The sequence below is a fragment of the Phacochoerus africanus genome, chromosome 16, assembly GCF_016906955.1.
Source record: "Phacochoerus africanus isolate WHEZ1 chromosome 16, ROS_Pafr_v1, whole genome shotgun sequence".
NCBI classification, from domain to species: domain Eukaryota; kingdom Metazoa; phylum Chordata; class Mammalia; order Artiodactyla; family Suidae; genus Phacochoerus; species Phacochoerus africanus.
The window spans coordinates 42,080,168-42,099,709 of NC_062559.1; the positions used below are offsets into that span (position 1 = coordinate 42,080,168).

The window sequence follows — 19,542 nt, forward strand, 5'->3', positions numbered from 1 at the left end:
CAGAGACCAAGATATAGTCGAGAGAAAGAGAATCCAATGAGACATACAGTTGTCCCTTGGTCTCCAAGGGGGCTGGTTCCTGGATATACTGAGGATACCAAATTCCGACGATGCTCAAATCCCATAGTTGGCCCTCAGTATCCGCCGTTGTAAAACCCATGGATTACAGGAAGCCAACTGTAATAAGAAAGAATAAAGCTGTTTTCTGCTCACACCCCACCGAGGTCTGCTTGTTCAATAAGCCACCACCCGTGCACGCGGAGGCCAGAGAGGGAGCAGCCAAGGCCAGGTTCAGCCCTTGAGAGGCCACTCAACCCTAAGATATGGTGCTTAACATTTTGGAGAGGAAAAAAGAGGGGCACTGTTCTAAGATCAAGGCCATGAGGTAGGCTATAGACTCTCTCCCCAGAAATTTACATAAACATACATGTACACAAAGATTTTAATATAATTTGGGGGGGTCTTTGAAGCCTACCCACAGTCCCCAGATGGATAACACCGTGGGCAAGGAGGCAGGGCTTCTAGTTCCTTCTTGCAGGTTTGGCAGCAATACTGTGGGTACATCCTGACTTGTAGACTTGGCAGAGGGTGGTGATGGGTTTTGTTCATCTTCCTTTGCAGACAATTCCAGGCAAGGGGTGTCATACTGCATGTGTACCTGTGTCTTGGCTTCTAGAAAAGTGCTTTTGTAATTTGTTGGAAGTGGTTTTCTCAAGCAACGCTGGGAATATTTTGATTTCTCCAACTCCGCCAATGGGACCCTGGTCAGGAGGTTAAGTGTTTTATTGAAAAGACACACTTTTCCTTCCCAGGCTGATAAACAAGCTCACTGCAGGGAACTGACTTCCTCTACCCGGTCGCTCAGCTGGAGCGGCCTGGCCGTGGCCAAGGAAAACAAGAGCATAAACATCTCGGGGACATATAGGAAGCTTTTCTGCTGGACGCCTGCTGTGAATGGCCACTGGAGTTTACACAGCAAACCCCGAGGGGCCTCGGCATGGCGGGGACAAAGCACTCCCTGCCTACTCACTTCCCTCCCAGCTCCCCGCTGTTCTGCCAAAGACCCAGTCGGCCCCTGCGTGCCCAGACCATGAGAGCACAAAACAGGTTCTTTAGTGGTCACCACTGAATGCCAGTTTTGCCCCCTGCATGTCTGGCACTTAAAGAGAAGGGGGTCTCCTTTCAGTCAGCACCGTGGAGGGAGTATGGCCCCCCGAGCTTGCATCCTGAGCCCGAGGGGGGCGATGCAGAGGCTGGGGACTGGCTGCCATCCAGTGTTTCTAACTCTCTGAGGCCTCGCCCGGGGCCGGACAGACCCAGGAGGAGGGCCCTGGTCCCCGCGTGTAAACACTCACCCCGCAGGCCCCACTCAGAGTCCCAGGACAAGCACTGGGGGTCAGGGCACACAGCAGAGGGGGCACTGGACATAGCCCCTGCCTCCCACATGAGCAGCCATGAGATAGAGGCTCCTGAGGCCGGGCTCTGCCTCCAGGCACCCTGGCTCAGTCAGCTGGGAGCCACTGCAGAGGGGTCCTCAGCTTCTGTTTTTGACACAACCCTCTCTCTGCCTCCTTCTTCACCAGCCTCCCACGGCCTTTCTAACTTGCTCATGATCTTTTCTGGAATCTGTAGGCTATTAGTTATTGAAATGAGGAGGCTCCAAGTGTACCATTTCCTCTTCGCAAGTGATTACGGAGTTTTCCCCAATCCCACCTATCCCACACTTGCTCTGGAGTTCCAGGGCCTCCATAGGCTCTGCCCGCCCTCACTTCCAGCCAGTTCTCTCCACGCATGCCCCACTGCAGCCACCACACGGGGGACCACCCCCAGTTCCTCTCCTCATTCTCATCTTATTGTCCCCTGTGGCCAAGCGGTCCCTCCCCAGAAGGTTCCTTTCCCCGTATCTGCTTGGCCAGGTCCGGCAGGTCTAGCCTACCCTCCTGGTCCACACGACCATCCTCCTGGGGCCTCACAGGGCTCCGGGTTGGCCCTGAGATGGGCTCCCAGGGGGTCTGAGTTGCTCCTGGTTGGCACAGCTCATGGAGCCGGCTGCCTTAGACCTAGGGCGGATCCACAGAAGAGAGGCCAGACGAGAAGCCCAGCCAGGGTCACCACTGAGCCAGAGGATGTTGCTTGCCTGCTAAGACCCTTGTTAGATGACCACTTGGCCCACAGTGTCCAGGGCTCTGGGACCCCTCCACCCATCATCCACCCCAGCCAGGCTTCCTTTGTGACAACAGAACAAATGAGCCTGAACCCTCAGCATGGGTTTGACTCCTGCTTTATAGAGCCAACTACCAGAAATAAGGAGTGCCCAGGGTCCCCAGGGCCGACCGTATCAGAGGCCTGGCGAGGGGATGGCTTGGCAGGGAGTGAGGCAGGGATGCAGGTGGGGGGCAGCAGAGGCCCCGCCCGGCCTCATTCCATCCTTGGCAGCCACAGCTCAGCCCAGAGGGTGCTGCAAAGCAGTACTCTGGGCCCACAGTCCTGGGCAGGCCCTTCATGGCAGGGGTAGGGAGGTTCTGGATGCTTCTGTAGCAGTGCTGGTCCATGTGCAGGTGACACTCTTCTGAGAGACTTGTCCTTCAGGCCTGGGATTCAGCCATCACCCCCAGTGATGAGCACTGGAGCTGTGGGGCTTACCCACGTGGAGAGTCACAGGATGGGGTCTGAGCCATTCCAGTTCACTGATGCCCCCTTCCACCTAAGAGCAGAGGAACAGAGAAAGAGGGTTAGAGCCTCAGAGGCCCACATAGGAGCTGAATTCCTGTTGCTGGGGCTTCAAGAATTTCAGATTCCAACACGCCCACCTCACCCCTCCAGACTCACAAACCTACACACCAGGGCCCTGCAAAACAAACGCACCCAAAACCTCTCGACTGAGGTGAGTGATCTACACATCTCTGAATGCAGCCGTTTTCCAGATGTGCCTGATGGTGACACTTTAAAGGCACATGGGAAGACCTAGATATGTAAAAGTGCTGGAGGGCTCAAGGCACAGGAGGGGGGACACAGAGAGCCAGCAGGGGTGGCACTGCACAGGGGCTGGAAGGCCCTTGCAAGGATTCTGAGCTCGGCTCTAAGAACCATGAGAAGCTAGTGAAGGGTTATGAGCAGTTCAGTAAAACACAGATATGCATTATTTTTTTCCCCTGGCTTTTTAGGACTGCACCCAAGGCATATGGAGGTTCCCAGGCTAGGGGTTGAAGAGGAACTACAGCTGCTGGCATACACCACAGCCACGGCAATGCAGGATCCTAGCTGTATCTGCAACCTATACCACAACTCACAGCAATACTGGATCCTGACCTACTGATCAAGGCCAGGGATTGAATCTGCATCCTCATGGATACTAGTCGGATTTGTTTTTGCTTTGCCACAACGGGAACCCCCAGATACGCATTTTTTAGAAAAAATTACTTTAAGAAGCCTTAAGAAGCACAGAGTATAATTAAGCAGTGGTCCAGGGTAAGACACAATTTAATAATAGTTCAATTCCAAAATTAAAGTTATTGGAGGTGGGACCGTGACATTTCCCAGCACTCAATTTTAACACATGGAGCTGGTTTGTTAAAAATGCTTCCCAGGGAGTCCCCACTGTGATGCAGTGGTTAAGGATCTGGCGTTGCTGTTTCTGTGGTGTAGGCTGAAGCTTCATCTTGGATTTGATCCCTGGCCCAGGGCATGGGGTTTAGAGAGGAAGCACACATTTTCAAAACCTAAACCTCATTTTATCACCCTTTGCTTTACTGCACTTCGCAGGTACTGTGTTCTTCACAAATTAAAGGTTTGTGGCAACCTTGTGTCAAGCAAGTCTATTAGTACAATTTTCCCAAGAGCATTTGCTTGCCCCATGTCTCTGTGTCACATTTTGGTAATTCTCACAATACTGCAACTGTCTTGACGGTGACCACGTTGTTAACAGTGATCTCTGATGAGTGATCGCTGATGTCACTACTGCAAAGATCTGCGACTCTTTGAAGGCTCAGATAATGGCTACCAGTTTTTAGCAATAAAGTGTTTTCTAATTAGCATATGGACATTGCTTTTTGGACATGATGCTACTGCATACTTGATAGTCTTGATACACACAGGATGGTGTAAACATGAGCGGTGTATGCACTGGGAAATCCAGACACTTACTGCGCTGGTCTGGAACAAACCCGCAGTATCTCTGAGGTCTGCCTGGATCCCTGAGGTTGGAACGGCAGCAATGGAGTGAATGAGTTCTCCCAAAATAAGACTGTTGCATTTCCTAGCCAAATGCTTAGAAGCACCATGAGGTTTCAGTAATGGTTCACCATAAACCCAACAGTCTCTGTCTTCGCAAATAACCTAGACCCCCTCACTGAATTCCTCTCTCCTTCCTTCCTCAGGCTTCTTTCTGCCCTTTGCCTTTCTTTATGCTTTGCTTCAATGGCCGTATCAACGTCACTGATTTTCAGGTTGAGAGGGACAGCCTTGCAGAGGCAGTGAGATTCATAGCCATTCCGTTCTCCCAAGCTCCTTTCCTCCTGATCACAGGCATCGTCTTCGTCTCTGTAAAGCCTCTGCGACACTTTGCTGAATATTTTGCACACTTAACACCACTCCACTCCTCTTCAAGTGAGCAGAAAGATTTCTTGTCATTTGGAGAAAAAAGAATGTTAACAGTAATTCTATGCTTCTTGCTCCAGTAAATATCTAGTGTGGGAGATGATATTTGCATATAGCCCATTTAGGAACAGTTGTATTGCATTTTCCTCATAGCTCCACCCAGGGCACAGTGAGGACTGGCCTTCCACAACCACTGGGGAATGTGAGAATCGCCACAGTCTAGACCCCAGACAGCCCTGCCCTATGCTGTGTGTGCCAGTCGACGTCCCAAGAAATCTTTATCTGGTCCATACATCAACACTGAATTGCATCTTCTTAAAACACTCAGCATGAAAAGCTGAGATGGGTGGGTGCCATCACGAGCTGCTCAGCCATAAAGGCTACACTGCTTTAAGGAACTGGTCCTTCAAACACTAGTTCTGTGTGCTCTTCAGTGTCACTTAGTAGTGCTCGGTAAGCCTGAGAGATCTCACCCCAAATGGGGTTGTATGGTTTTCGGCCACTGGCCCCTTCCATCATGCATGAAATGCTGAGAGGTACCTTTTCACCACTTGAACGATTTGGTCCCTGGGATCCTTCTGGTCACAAATCTCAGAGCCAGGTCTGGATGTGCAAACAGGTTTGCATGCATTTCTACATTGTCTCCCAAGAGTAATTAATTATTGGAAGAACTGCCTTAGTGAGATCTATTCCAAGCCTAACCAGTGATAAGAAATGGATGATAAACTCTGGTGCTTGTCCACGGACCCTGGCTCTGCTTCACTGTCAGTCGTGTCCTGTGACTCGACATGGTCAGCACCCTATTTCATTGGATATGGAAGAGTTAAGTGATTTTTTGGTGCCCGGGTGTGTTAGACTGCTCTCTGAGCTGCTGTGTGTCAGCACTGAGGCAGATCCAGGGGAATCTATCAGATGCTTTAGGGTCGAGCTACTTTGATGGAATCCATCAGCATCTTAACATTTGTCACTGCTTGAAGAAGAGGCGTTGGGATCGTATCTGGAGACAACCTGGCATCGCCAGAAGTCAGGCTGCTCCTGGGAGGTGGGTGCCACTGCCTGCACTTCTGGTGCTGGACCCTGATGATGTCTCAGGGTAGCTAATGTAGGTCCAGCTGGTGGGCAAGATGGATGGTCTGACTTGCACAACGGAGCAATTTCTGGAGGTGAGACTGGTGAGAAGACATTGTACTGATGGCGGCTTCCAAGGCACTGGGTGGACCTGCTACCTCTATGGGGTTAACAGTGCTTTAGCAACGTGCTGCCTGCAACATGGGGCAGGGCCTAATTGATTCCACCAAGAAACTTGAGGTTTTCAATTTTCTTTCTCTGTGCAGTTTTGAAACATGTCATTGAAAAGCTTTTATAGTTCTGTTAAGATTTATAAGGGAGCATTAGCATCTGTAAATTTCCTATCAGAGTCTTAGATGCTAGGAGAACATCCTGAATCCAGACCCTCAGGGGCTGGCAGAAGCAGGCAGGGAGGAGACTGACATTCTCGCCAGCAGCCTGGCTCCAAACAGACGTCAGGGATCCAGACTTGCCAAAGGGAAACTACTGCCCAGACCATGGTGGATTCCTGCCCCAGTCATGGAGAAAATGAGGGAAAGGGTCAGAAATAGACCAGACTTCCTATATCCCTATAACATCCCCTCTCTGGTCCGCCCAGCTTCACTTTCCCCATACCAACAGGCAGACGGAAGTTCCTCCTCAGAGCTCCCAATCTGCAAACCCCTAAGATCCTGACAAAATGGGTTTGGCTTCGGGGTGGGTATGACTCACCCCCATCTGCTGCTGGACATCCATGTCATACCGTGTTCTGAGGTCAGGCTGTGGGGTTTATGCTCACTGTTCCCAGAGGTAACTAACGTACCCCACCCTGGCCAACAGGTGCCAAGACAGGGAGAGTGCTAGAAACATAGAAAGAAGCAGTTCACAATTACAGTAGGAAATCAAAGCAGAGACGTTTTAAAAAAATTGAAAGGGCTGTGCTTATGGGTGGATGAATGGCTCTCCAGTAGGGATAGTTCTAAAAGTCTATAGGTCAATTACAAGCATGAATAAGAGCTCTGTGTATGCAATTAGGGGTTTCCAGAGGAAGGGGAGGGATGAAAAGGACTGGCTTCGAAGTGCGGAGGCAGCGCCCAGGCACACTCAGCTGTGTGATGCAGAAGGAGGCTGAGAGTGAGAGTCTAGAGCAAAATTTCTCAACCAGGGCCCTGCGGACATTTGGGCTGGATAATTCTGTTGCAGGAGCTGTCTGGTGCACTGCAGGATGCTTAGCACTCTCCCCTAACCTATGACAACCAAAAATGTCCCCTGGGGAGAAAAACTGTCCCTGATCGAGGACCACTGCCTTCAGGGTTGAGTTCAGTGATGATACTGTGAAGTCCAGAGCCCAGATCAGCTCAGCATCACACACAGGCCCTGTGCATGACTTCGAATGAGGCCCTGTCCTCCCCAGGGGCCATCACCGCAGCAGAGCAGCAGTTACCTGTCTCAACAGATTTTCAACACTGATGAAACTGAGGTATTTCAGGGGAGAAAAAGGTGCCTGACAGACCCTGTTTTGGCAAGAAGAGGGCAGGACTGGCTTTAAAGTCCTCAGAGCTGACCAGCAGAAATACACCCAGAACTCCACTTACTTCGGATTCCCAGGCAAGAGTCCTGTCCCACGCTCTAGCCGCTGGGAGCCAGGGCAGCTCCACAATGAGCCCCAGCCCAGCTGTCTCTCACCTGCAGCTCGGCCCGTGCTGTGCCCTCCACCTGGATGGCCAGCCTCCCTCTCCTGCCCTCAATCCTCAGATCCAGGAGCCCTCCTGCCGGATGTGTTCTCTGATCCCAAGGCTGCCCGAGGCTCCTCCCTTGGCACCACTGACAGGCTCTTCCTGCCCATACTGTCACGGGGTCTCCCTGTGAGCCCCTCGAGGGAAGAGCCAGTCTCCCTCACCTCCATCCCCTCTGGGACCTCTAGCTTGGGGCTGGGCTCCCTGGCACGGCAGCTGCCCTCCTCAAGCCCAGGCACAGCGGGGAAGCTGAAGTCTTCATCACACTTCACTCTTACCCCCCTTTGAACCCTGCAGTCACCAAGCCCTGCCCATGGCCCATCTCCACTCCCCTGTGCCTGCCCTTGTGCCTCCTCCATTCTTCCTCCTCCCCTGACTCGTGTGTGAGCCCCACAGGTCTCCCGAGGAAAGGGAACGCTTCGACATGTCTTCTCTCCACCTTACAGCAGCTCAGGGAACGGACCGTTGTGCCCAATGGACAGATGGGGAAAGAGGTCCAGACAGAGCCAGACCTGCTGGAGGTCATGCCACGTGGCAGCAGCAGAGTCAGGACTCCTGTTCAGTGCTCGTGTCTGCATCACGGCCTTACATGCTGCTTGCACCCAAGCAAGGCAAGGGACCCCATGGGCAGACGTGCTCTGAGTTGCAGGGAGGGAAACCAGAAGAGGGCAGTTGGGCAGCAGGAGCTCCCAGGGAGCCCTTCCTCGGTGGGTGGGAGGCACTGTGAAGAGGGACCCTGGGCAAGAAGGGTGTGAGCAGAGGCGTGGAGGCTGGAGCAGGCCCCTCAGGCAGGCAGCTGAGGGAGGTGGGTGCTCAGCTCCAGCCCCTCAAAGGCACTGTTCGCAGCTGAAATTCCATTTTCGATTTCTTGTCTGAGCCTCCAAACAGAAACATCTGCAGCCCAGCCCCAGGCCCCGGTTATGAGTTCTTTCCTCTTTTCTCTGGACTGTTGACAACTGTTTCATTTTCTCCCATTCTAGCGAGGCTGGAAGCTTGAGAGAGGTCACCATGTGTGTCTTGTTTGGAAATGACCTTTTTTTTTTTTTTCTCCTGAGATGGTTAGAAAACAGAGAAGGGAGGGGATGGGGAACAGACCCCACATTCCTGACACAAGCAAAGGTAACAGGAGATTCTCTGAGACCGAGGCATGCGTCACACCAGAGAGAGGAGATAGCACTGGACCAGGGATGGTTCAAATTAGGATGCTCTTCTCCACAGGCAAAACTGGCAGTCTGGTCTTACGCAATGTCACCGTGGCAACCAAGCCAGGTGGTGGGAAGTCACACTGCCCGCTCAGTGACCTTCCACTGGGCGGGGACAGCATGGGCCTAAGCTCCAGGCCCTGCACTGCTTGTGACTCAAGGTGTGGCCTGGGGCCCTCTGGAGAACCCCGTCTGCAGAAGGAAGGGCCATCTCGGGTGGCATCCAGGAGACCTTCTGTGGATCAAGCAGGTTGCCAGATGGCCAGGCATGTGGTGGGCTCTGTGTGGGTCAGGGTGAGTGTCCCCAACAGAGCTGGGTTTGAGGGCAGGCTGTACATCTCTCCCTGGATTAGCATAGAGTTGATTCTGAACTTGAATTGTGAACTCTGAGCCTAAGAACCAAGTCTCATCCAGCTGTTTCTTCCACAGAGTCCAGCCCATGGGTTCCACGAGGTTGAAGTGATGGGAGGCAAAGCCCTCCTGGGCCCAGGTTAGTCTGCCCTCCTGTGAGCACTTGCCTGCCTTTCAGCAGGTGCTTGGACTCTGGCCTTGGAAATGACCTGAGCTTGGCTCATATCGCCTTCCTATCAAGGCAGGGACTTTCAACGGGCAGCAGGACTTCTCCCCCCAACTCTAGCAGGTCCTCACTGACCTTGAAGACCATTTTCCCAAATTTCTCCCTTTGAGCTGTCTGAGAATCTGGGATGAAAACAAAATGCAAAGCCTTTGTAAGCCAACCCCTTGAAGCAGGATTCCAGAGCCTGGGCCTGCTGTTTCCCATTACAGTGGTATGTTATCTGATGGATACAGAGGGGGAAAGCCAGCGTTCCCACTCCATACTCGCCCACTCGGCTTTCTGGGAATGAGGCTGGAAAAGTCTCACGGTGTTAACTGCCCAGATGGACCCACCATGGTGGGGCCAGTGATGGGGGAAGCGGAACTGATTTCAGCGAAGCCCTGGCAGTGGCTGCAGCATTCACACCTGGGGGCGGGGAGCAGCCAGAGGAGTCAGGGTGTTACTGTGGGCCCCACGCTGGGGGATCAGCACCTCACTTGACATCTGACTCTCACAAGGCACCCAGGAAGGGTGAGGAACAGGTAGGCACCGCCCTCACCACCACCAGGACATCAGTTCTCATCCCAGGACAGCAGTACCAGTGGACCTGGGAGTGCTGCACTCTTCAGAAATGCACATTCTCAGGCCCCACCCCAGACCTACTGAACCAGAAGCCCCAGGGCTGGAACCCAGTGATCTGTGTGTTCCCACACTCACCAAGGATGCCTGCTGAGGCCTGCGGACCAAACTCCAGAGGAAATCTTCCCAATGGGTAGCCACAGACATGCTGGGCTATTGATCTCCTCAGTCGTCAGGGAGCTGGGTGGAGTCTGGGCCAACCAGAGTCCCCAGGCCGGTTGTCCCTAACCTGGTGTACTACACAAATAGGATGATTTCTATCTGCGACAAGGACTAGGAAGCATGGCTGGAGGAGAGGCAGGGCTCAGCCTTGCCCAGGCTCGCCGCCCCCCCCCCCCCCCCCCCGAGACAGTGAGCAGTATAAACAAGGCAGGGAGGGACTCGCCTGGACCGTCTGCCCCAGGCCAAGGGCTCACTCCCCGAGGCGTGCAGACTCTCCAGATGGTTCTCATGCCATCACTTCACTGGCTCGCCTCATGGCACATGGCCACGGGGGGAAGGGGGGAGGACAGCTGACAGGAACGGAGGTGCTCTGGGCCCAGGTTCACCCTCAAATGCCTCTGGACCAAGCTCCCTAACAGACCAGGGCCCCGAGTCATGCTCCAGCAGTGGGCTTAGGGCTGAGCCCGAGAAGTCTGATCCCTGGGCCCATGGGCAGGGCCTGGAGGGTGGAGGCCTGCAGCAGAAACAGTCCCAGGGAAGGAGTTACCCCAGATGGTGCAGGTGGAGAGGTCGAGGCGGGGGAGGCCCTCGGAGGGATACAGAGACAGATAGAGGCCTTCAGAGAGGGGTCCTGGGGGTCCGGGATGGGCCCAGGGGCGGTCCAGAGCCTGCCAGGCAGGCCCTCCTGCAGGAAGGAAGCCCCATGGCCTCCCATCCTGTCCTACACAAGGTGCCAAGGCTGGTGTCACCTCCTTCCCCGCTGCTGCCCTTCTCTCATCACCCTGAATGAGTGGCCCTTTGTACATGAAAGCAAAGCGACCTGCATGTGCCTTTAATCCTCCTGACGAAAGAAAGGCCGATGCGTGACCCCACAGGAATGCTCATCCCCGGCCTGGTGGGGGCAGGTGGACGGACGGGCAGACAGACACGAGGGTGGGGCGTAATGAGGAGGTCCCGAGGTCTCCTCCACGTCCCCTCCCCGGGTTTCCACTGAGTGTGTGGAGTCCAGCTTCTCTCTGAGGCTCCATCAAGGGCTCACCTGCCCGTGGGTGGGCAGCGGCCCTAGGCTCTAGGTGAGCCCCCTCGATCTCGATCTCGGGCAGTCAGAGAACAAAGCCCCAGCCGTGACCCATATCCTCCGCCCCAACCCCCACCACTTCACAAACAGGAAAACAGAAGTTCCGCCCAAGGTCACAGCAAGCCAGGAGAGGATGAGACAATAACAGTGAGGGCTGTTCACGGTGCTTGGTAGTGTCCTGGGCACTCTTCACAATCACGTGAGCCAGGCGTGGCCATTACCCCCACTTTACAGAAGACAGAGTGAGGCGCAGACAGGAGCTGTCCAATGGCTCACAACCAGAAAGTGGCAAGGCCAGGATTTGAACTCCAGAACCTGAGTTCATCACGTGTGCAAGTTCTACTGCTTCCTCGCTGGGCCTGCCCCTCCCACTGCACCCCAAGGTCTCCAGTCACCATCCAAAGGCTTTGTGAAGGGCCTGCCTGAGCACCGGCGATGCCCCACAGCTACAGCCCCCAAAGTGCTGCCCCTCCCGGGCCCAGATGGAGAACTCTGCCCCAACCCTGCCCCTCCCCCACCAGAGGAGTCAGTGACCACTCCCCTAGCCCCCTGAGGCCGCGGGTACCCCCACCTGGTATTCAGAGAGCCCCACCCGCACTAGCAGAATGAGAGACGCTGCTCCCCCAATGCAGAGGGGCTGCTGCTCTGCTCCAGGAAGCCACCTCTGAGCACCCTCTACCTTCTACCGCCATCAACACGTGGCAACCTTACCTGTCCTAACCACACTCACGATGACATCAGGCAGCTGCTGCCTTGAACGAGGAGGGTCTTCAAGAGACACCCATTGACTCCTCCGCCCCCACCACGGGGACATCCTAAGAAGCTATCTGAAGACACGTCATCCCACAAATCACACACTTCTCCCTGGACCACAGTGACCACAAAATGCCACATATGAACAAGCCCCCCAGCACTGTCTTTCCAGCCTGTGGGGTCCCACCCCCTCACCACACACCTCTTAGTTGGGACAATCCAGAAACCCGTCCTGTAGGCCACCCCTGACCCCTGCACTCCCCCACCCCCTGCCATTCAGGTGTGCTTCCAAAGCCAGCGACGGGCCTGACTCACTTGGTTCTAATGCAGAGCTCAAGGGGCGGGACGAGGTCGTTGTCTTTGTCCTCAGGGACGGTCTGGGTGGTGTCTGGGGAGGGGAGAGAGGCACAGGCTCATCACTCCAAGGTCAGCAGCAACTCTACCCTACTCCCGGGACCCAACTCTTCTGGCACCACCCTCTTCTCCACGGCCCCACCCTCATCCTGCCCTTCGGTTCTGCCCTGGTCACCACAGCACCCAACTGGCTGGCCTCTCACCTCCAGTGTCCACCCCACCCTCCTGCCCCCCTTCAGATACTAGAATAATTCTTCTACAAACATATCTCATCCCATCACTCCTCTGCTCCAAAACCTTCTATGGTTCCCTACTGCCTGGAGAATAAAGCTCAAATTGTTGGCATGATAGTCCTGACTCTCTACTACCTAGTCCCAACCTCATCGTACCCCTAGTGCCACCAGCTTCTCAAGGCCCAGCTCCGGCCCCCTGCAGGAGGACCGTCTCGTAGTCGCTCTCTGATTCCCAGTCCTGACAGCCAAGGCTGCATTGTTCTCTGACTGTCCTGACTGGGCATGCTAGGGACGCGGCCCTGGGCCAGTCTGGATGCAGAGGGACGGGGCAGGGAGGTGCGCACCAATGGTCAGCCGGATCTGCTCCTGCTGGTTGGCTAGGCCGTCGTAGTAGTACAGGTCAAAGAGCCTCTCGGTCCTCCAGTCTCGCAGGAGCTCCAGCTGCAGGCTGAAGAGGACGCTGAAGTGGCTCTCACTGCACACCACCCAGATGGGGAACCTCGGGGTCTTCAGGAAGCAGCCGACCTGGACGAGGGAGACAGGGGCAAAGGGAGATCCCTGATGCAACGTGCCATCCCCAGGGCCTAGAGCACCTCTGCTCCAACCCCAGGCCCAGGCTGCCGTCAGCAAGGCCCTGTTGGGAACCCCAGCCTGTGTGTGATGCTGGGCCTCATGTGTCACTCATATACACAGAGCTGTCTCTGCCCTCTCAGCCTGCTGCTCACAGGGCCTTGGCCCAGTCACATGGAGACTCCCGCCTGAAAGCCAGGCATCCCCTTTCATCTCCCACATCCAGCCAGTATGTGGGGCTGCCCACCCGGCCTCCAAAAGCTGCCTCATGCCCAGCCTTCCTCCCAATGACCTCCCAGACCCGACCCTCCCCAACCACCGCCACAGAGAGCCTCTCAGCAGTCCCAAACTATGCAGATGGCAAGCCTCATGCCTGTGCATTCACAGCTCATCAGTACGCGGCTCTTCTCCTTGGGTCCTGCCTCAGCCAGTGACCCAGAGAGCAGGAACCATGCCCTCCTTCTAGCTCCCAGGGTCGGGGGAGGGGTACCAGGTAGTGGGGACCTACCCTCCTCTGCTGAAGTACCTCACTCCGCCTCATGATAGCGTGTCTGCCTGCCTCGTGCACTAACTAGACCCTGAGCACTGGGAGCACGGGTCTAAGTCAACAAAAGCAAGCATTTGACGAATGCAGGTCCTCATGAACGAAGAGAAACCTGAGCTAGAACTTTAGCTTGAAGACAAGTGGGGCTTAGAGCCACGGGGAAAAGGAAGGCCCTGGGTGAGCAATCTGTGGGTGACGCCGGGAACACCCATCCAGAGACATTCAGGGAACAGCGGGGATCAGGAAAGGGAGCAGGGGGAGGGGAGGATAAGGAGCCAGAACTCCCTCTGGGGAGGGAGTCTGGAAAGCTCCCAGCAGAGGACCTGCGAGGCAGAGGGCACTGGGGAAGCAAAGGCACGGGATGGGCAGCGGGACCTTGCTGCTGCTGTGCCTGCAGAGGAGAGAGGCGGGCGGGGCCCCTGAGGACCTGATCAGATGCCACCGCCAACCTCGACGCGCTCTCTCCCTGTCACCTGTGACTGCCCACCTCGGGCCCTGGTTTATTCATTTCTGTAAGTGCAGTGGGCCAGGCTGATTCAGCCTAATCCCCACCAGCCCCAGGGAGATGTTTGCCTGCCCAGGTATTTACAGCCGCGGTCTGTGGATTAAAGAAAGAATGGGAATTATTTTTCCAGTGGGGAGATGGGCATAGTTTCTCCAGAGCCCGGCACAGAAGAGTGGCTGCCAGTTTTCTTCAGGCCTCCCAGAGCTCACCTGGAGGCAACTCTGGGCTCAGGTGTCTTGGACAGAGGGGCTGTGCTCAGAAGGCCCCAAACTCTCTCTGGGGAAAGGCTTGCCTGTGAATTTTGCTACAGAGGGTAGAGAGTGAACTTTACAAAGTGCTCGTTTTCTCATCGTCCAAGGGCCTGGCCTGGCCCCACCTGGCCCACTGGGCCCTCCTGTCAGCATTAAAATATGACTGTGGGGCTGGCTCCTCCTTGGGGTGGAGGGGAATCAGTTGTCCCAAAGGACAGGGCGTGGCTAGATGTGCCTAAACCCTACTGCACACTTGGCCTCTGTTCCAAGCTAAAAGAGGCTTTCCTGGTGAGGGCATCACCTCGAACAGAGAGCCTGGGACTGGGGACCCAGTGCTCGCTCACTGCAGGAAAAAGAACTGTGCACCTGCCAGGGAACAGGCGTCTGCAGAATCAGCCACCCTGAACTTTCCAGCAGAGGGACAAAAGGGCAGCTTGACATTTATGCAATGGTCAAAAGATTAAGGGCAAAAAAGCTGCTGGGGGGGGGGTTGTCTATAAATGAATTTTCTCATCAGGAGCCCCTTCAGTGGGTGACAATTTCCAAAGATGAAATTTGCTTCCTTTGGATTCTGTGGCGAGGAAGGAGGGTCGGGGGCTTGTTTCCTCCAGCAGAGTCCTGGGCTCTCTCCTAGCAGATGAACATGCAACACAATTCGGGAGTACACTTGACCCTTGAACAACGTGGGTTTGAACGCTGCGGGTCTGCCTATACAGCAGATATTTTTCAGTAGTAAATACTACGGTGCCGCATGGTCCGTCGTTGGTTGAATCCTTGGATGCAGAGGAATGTCAGATACCAAGGGCCAACTGTAAATTGTATGGGGATTAACCCCCACAAGGTTCAAGGATCAACTTGTACTTTTAAATGGATTCTTACGTCTTTTGCAGGGTAAGGAGTCTGTATGTGCCCAACTCATCCGTGGACTACCGGCTTGGGGCCCTAATTTAAAATGCCAACATTTGGAGTTCCCGCAGTGGCGCAGTGGTTAACGAATCCGACTAGGAACCATGAGGTTGTGGGTTCGATCCCTGGCCTTACTCATGAGCTGTGGTTTAGGTTGCAGGTGCGGCTCGGATCCCGCGTTGCTGTGGCTGTGGTGTAAGCCGGCGGCTACAGCTCCAATTTGACCCCTAGCGTGGGAACTTCCATATGCCCTGGGAGCGGCCCAAGAAATCACAGAAAGACAAAAAATAAAAAATAAAAATAAATAAATAAAATAAAATGCCAACATTTGATTGCTGGCAGAGTGGCAGTCCAGCATCTCCAAAGATAGCATCCTTTCAACACGACTTAGAGTTTGGTCCCAGGCACCATGTGAGGCAACAGGACAGCAGGGAGGGACACTAGAAGCTTGAGGGGGTTACCAGATGAATGGGGAGGAGAGAGCAGATAAATACTCACACAGACACATTTGCACCGCATTACAATGGACCTCAGAGTCACCATTATCTTTTGTACCACTAAGAAAGCAAACAGCCTGGCAATTAAAGTCTGACCCACCACCAACTGCTGTAATGCATCAAAAGCTCAGAAATGTTCAAATGCAGAGCAAGTTTGCGTCTCAAAAGCAGTGAACAGGGAACCGTAAAACCAAGAGGAGGCTTGTGAAGGAAGGAATTCAGATTCTATGACGGAGGAAGACAGGTGCGCAGGGGACCCCGAGAGATAGAGTGATGAGGAGGTCAGGAGAGGTTTCCTGACCGTGAAGTCAAAAAGCGAAGGGAGGGACATGCAGAGACAGGTCCCACAGGGCCTTGCGGGCCATGGGAAGGCCTGGATTGTAGACTCTGTATTTGTTGGCTAGAGCCACGTAACAAGGTTCCACAGACTGGGCAGTTCAAACAACAGAAATTTGTTGTCTCTTGATTCTGGTGGCCAGAGGTCCCAGATCACGGTGCTGGCAGTTGGTGTCTTGCGAGGCCTCTCTCTCTGGCTGCAGACGGCCGTCTCCCTCGTGTCTTCACATGGTCTCCCCATGTATACCTGTGTCCCAATCTCTTCTTATAAGGACACCAGTCAGTCGGATTAGGGCACAACCATATGACTGACTTTTTACCTTAACTGCCTCTTTAATGGCCCTGTCTCCAAACACAGTCACGCTCCAAGGTACTGGACTGGGACTAGGACTTCGGCAAATGAACGCTGGCGGAGACGATACAATTCAGCCCCTAACAGTCTCAGAGGACTCGGAACCATGGAAGGTTGTTAAGCAAAGGAATGGTGTGACTGATCTACTCTTTCAAAGATCTCAGTGGCTTCAGTGAAGGGGCAGGACTGGAAGGAGGTGGGGACAGGACCCAGAGGCCAGCGGGGCCATCACAGGTGTGCAGACCAGCAGTGCTGGTGGCTCAGACACGGGTGAGAGTGGAGAGACTTGAGGAACAACTTAGGGAGGGAGCCCTGTGGCCCCCCGATGGGTTGGATGTGCTCTTGGTGTAAGTACCCGGTGGAGGGCAGTGTCTGTGGAGCTGGACAGATGACAGGAGGATGGTGCCCACAGACGCTCTCTGCCAAGCTCAGTCTTGGCCCAGGACCCTGCATGAAGGCAGCAATGAACGTGACCTACAGGTTACGGGAAAGCCCCGAGGTTAACCTCCCTGTCCCCTGCTGTCCTTCCCTGCTCTGTCAGTCCCCCACCACCACTGCCGCTGTGAGCCAAGAGGGGCTGGGCTTCCCTCTGCTGTGTAGTCCAGCCCTCACTCTGAGCCCTGGGATGGGGGAGTGAGGCGGAAGTCAGATGGAAGTCCGGCCTGATGGGTCACCAGGTCACCTACGGCAGATTAGGTCCCATGGGACACAGCTAGGCAGGGGCGGGAGGCTGGTTAGTTATGCCAGGTGTGCATTTCTTAGTCTAGAGTTGCCTCTGCTTCCCTTGGACACAGCTGGAAGGTAGGTCACCTGACAAGCTCATAGCCTGGACTTACCACCTCCCATATTCTCAGGAGGGCCCCGGAACCCTGGCTCCCAGCCAGGGGCTCCTCTGAGAAGCCTGGACATGAGCTGGGAGTGAGAGGCAGGCCTGGCGCTGCCCTCTACTTGAAAGCAAGGCTTCAGCCTCATCAGAACAGCCCAGGCTGCTCCAAACACCATACCTTTCCCATGACCACGTCCGTGCTGCCCAGTGGAAGACCAGTACAGGCCAGAGCGGGGCCCTGGCTCTGGGTCCGAGCCTGGGCCTGGATGCTAAACCTCCCTGGCTGCCTTTTCTCTCCAACGCGCCTAATCATGAAGGCCCAGAGGAATGAAGCAACAAAAGAGATGGCAGGTGGAGCTACGGGAGAGGAGAGCTCTTTGTCTAAACTGCTGGGCCTCTGCCTCCTCCTTCAGAGGCCCAGCCCGCGGGGAGCCCTGAGGAGGAGGAGAGGAGGCCCGGGTTCCTTAGCGAGGTTCCAGTCCCATGGCAGAGGAGCAAACCATCTCTAGCGCAGGGAGGTAAACTCTCCATCTTTGACAAACATTCAACAGCAGAGTGGAGCCATGCGCATTCGAGGATTCAGATCATTGCGGGACCTGAATTTCCACAATCAGCATTTTATTCCAAGGAAAGGGTGACACTCAACCAATTTCTTGTCAATCACCCTCAACAGCCCAAAGAAAAATAGTTTCCATTTTGACCAACGCCCTCCACACAAGAGTGAGACCAGGGCTCACGGTAAGGCTGGGGTGTCTGTGGGCCTGGCCAAGGCTACCCCCTCAGCCATGGAACTTGGGGCCGAATGCTCTCAGAGCCCACCCACGGTCTGTCTCCCAGGGCTCCTGGCGCTTCTCACAGGCCACATGGCTACACTCCTGGACTCCTTCCTGACACCAGCACATTGGGGAAGGAGTCACTATCATTCTTTTCTCCCCAAGACTTTGGAACTCACAAGTCTGCCTCCTGTCCCTGGGGGTAGAGGGTCCCCCAGAGAGGGGATCTGGGGATGGGGCCATGCCACATAGCCCACTAGCAACGGGACAGCACACCCATTGTGATCATGCAGGAGGGGCATGAAGAAACTGAGCCCTGCCCTAAAATGCCTCTCTCCACCTAACTGGCAAATCCATCTGCCTAGCATGCCGAGTGTCCCCTCGGGCCAACATCTGCATCTCTGGTCCTGGGGATGTAAATAAATGAGGCCTCATCCTGACCCTCTGAGAATCTTCGGGGGGTAGTCACCACCAAAGACCTCCTGCTACCCCTTCAAGACAACCCTTTCTGTGTATCAACCACAGAACAGTATCTTCCCTCAAACTGAGGCGCTGAGAAGGGTGAGCAGCAGGCTGGGACAAGAGCGCAGGGCCTGGTGCTCCCCTACCCACACTGCCCACAGATCCGGTTACCCTATCCCCTGCCCAGCTTCTCCTAGAGGTCCAGCCCTTTCTAAGACCCTGGCTGAAGTGAGAGAGGAGACAGAGAGACCAATATACCTGCAAACAGATGGAGCGAGGCCTGTTATGGGTTGAACTGTGTCCTCCCAAAAGATATGTCGAAGTCCTAGCCCCCAGTACCTCAGAATGCAGCCTTATTGGAAAATAGGGCCATTGCGGATGTAATTAGTTAAGATGACGTTAGCAGAGCAGGGTGGGCCCACAACCTAACAGGACTGACATGCTTATAAGAAAAGGAGACACTGGAGCTCGCTGGTGGCCTAGTGGTTAAAGACTCGCCATTGTCACTGCTGTGGCTCGGGTTATGGCTGTGGTTCCTGTCCAGTCCTTGGCCCACAGATTTCTGTGTGCTACTGGGGTGGGAAAAAAGAAAAGAAAAGGAGACACAGAAGAAGAAGTTGGCCATGTGAAACCAGAGGCAGAGACTGGACTGATGCATCCACAAGCCAAGGATCACCAAGGATTGCTGGAAAACACCAAAAGCTAGAAAGGGTGAGGAAGGAGTTTCCCTTTGGTTTTCGGAGGACTTTAGCCCTGCCAACACCTTGAGTTTGGGCTTTTGTTAGGAGAACATCTGCACCAGAACTATGAGGGAACTCGTTTCTGTGGTTTTAAACCAGTCAGTTTGTGGTGCTTTGTTACAATAGTCCTAGGAAAACAATACAAGGCTTAAGACTTCAGATCTTTGTCCCTAGAGAAGAAGCCCTTGCCCACCACACACACACACACACACACACACACACACACACACACACACACACACGACAACTGCAGCCTCTCTGATGCACAATCACACTGTAAATCCGTAAACGTCCCTTTCATGGAATCAGCTGGCCCTGGGTGTGAATTACATCCTCTGCTGCACGGCGGTGAGGCTGCGCTTTTCCCAAACCCTCTGTGATTGAGACTGGCCCTGGCTCTGGGAACTGGAGCTGCACTTTCCTT

At 54.5% G+C, this 19,542-nt stretch overlaps 1 protein-coding gene and 1 pseudogene across 1 annotated transcript in view; both read right to left on the reverse strand.

The window, feature by feature from the left end:
- Positions 1-2,265: 2,265 nt before the first annotated feature.
- MINDY4 (MINDY lysine 48 deubiquitinase 4) overlaps positions 2,266-19,542 on the reverse strand; it is a 113,645-nt gene continuing 96,368 nt past the window's right edge. The window contains exons 16-18 of the mRNA XM_047762902.1: positions 12,701-12,881; positions 12,085-12,157; positions 2,266-2,704 (exon numbers count right to left, since the gene is read on the reverse strand). Of these exons, the coding sequence (XP_047618858.1) occupies positions 2,656-2,704; positions 12,085-12,157; positions 12,701-12,881 (303 nt within the window). The 3' untranslated portion in view covers positions 2,266-2,655. The remainder of the gene's footprint in view (positions 2,705-12,084; positions 12,158-12,700; positions 12,882-19,542) is intronic.
- On the reverse strand, positions 3,378-11,830 carry LOC125117743 (oxysterol-binding protein-related protein 9-like; annotated as a pseudogene).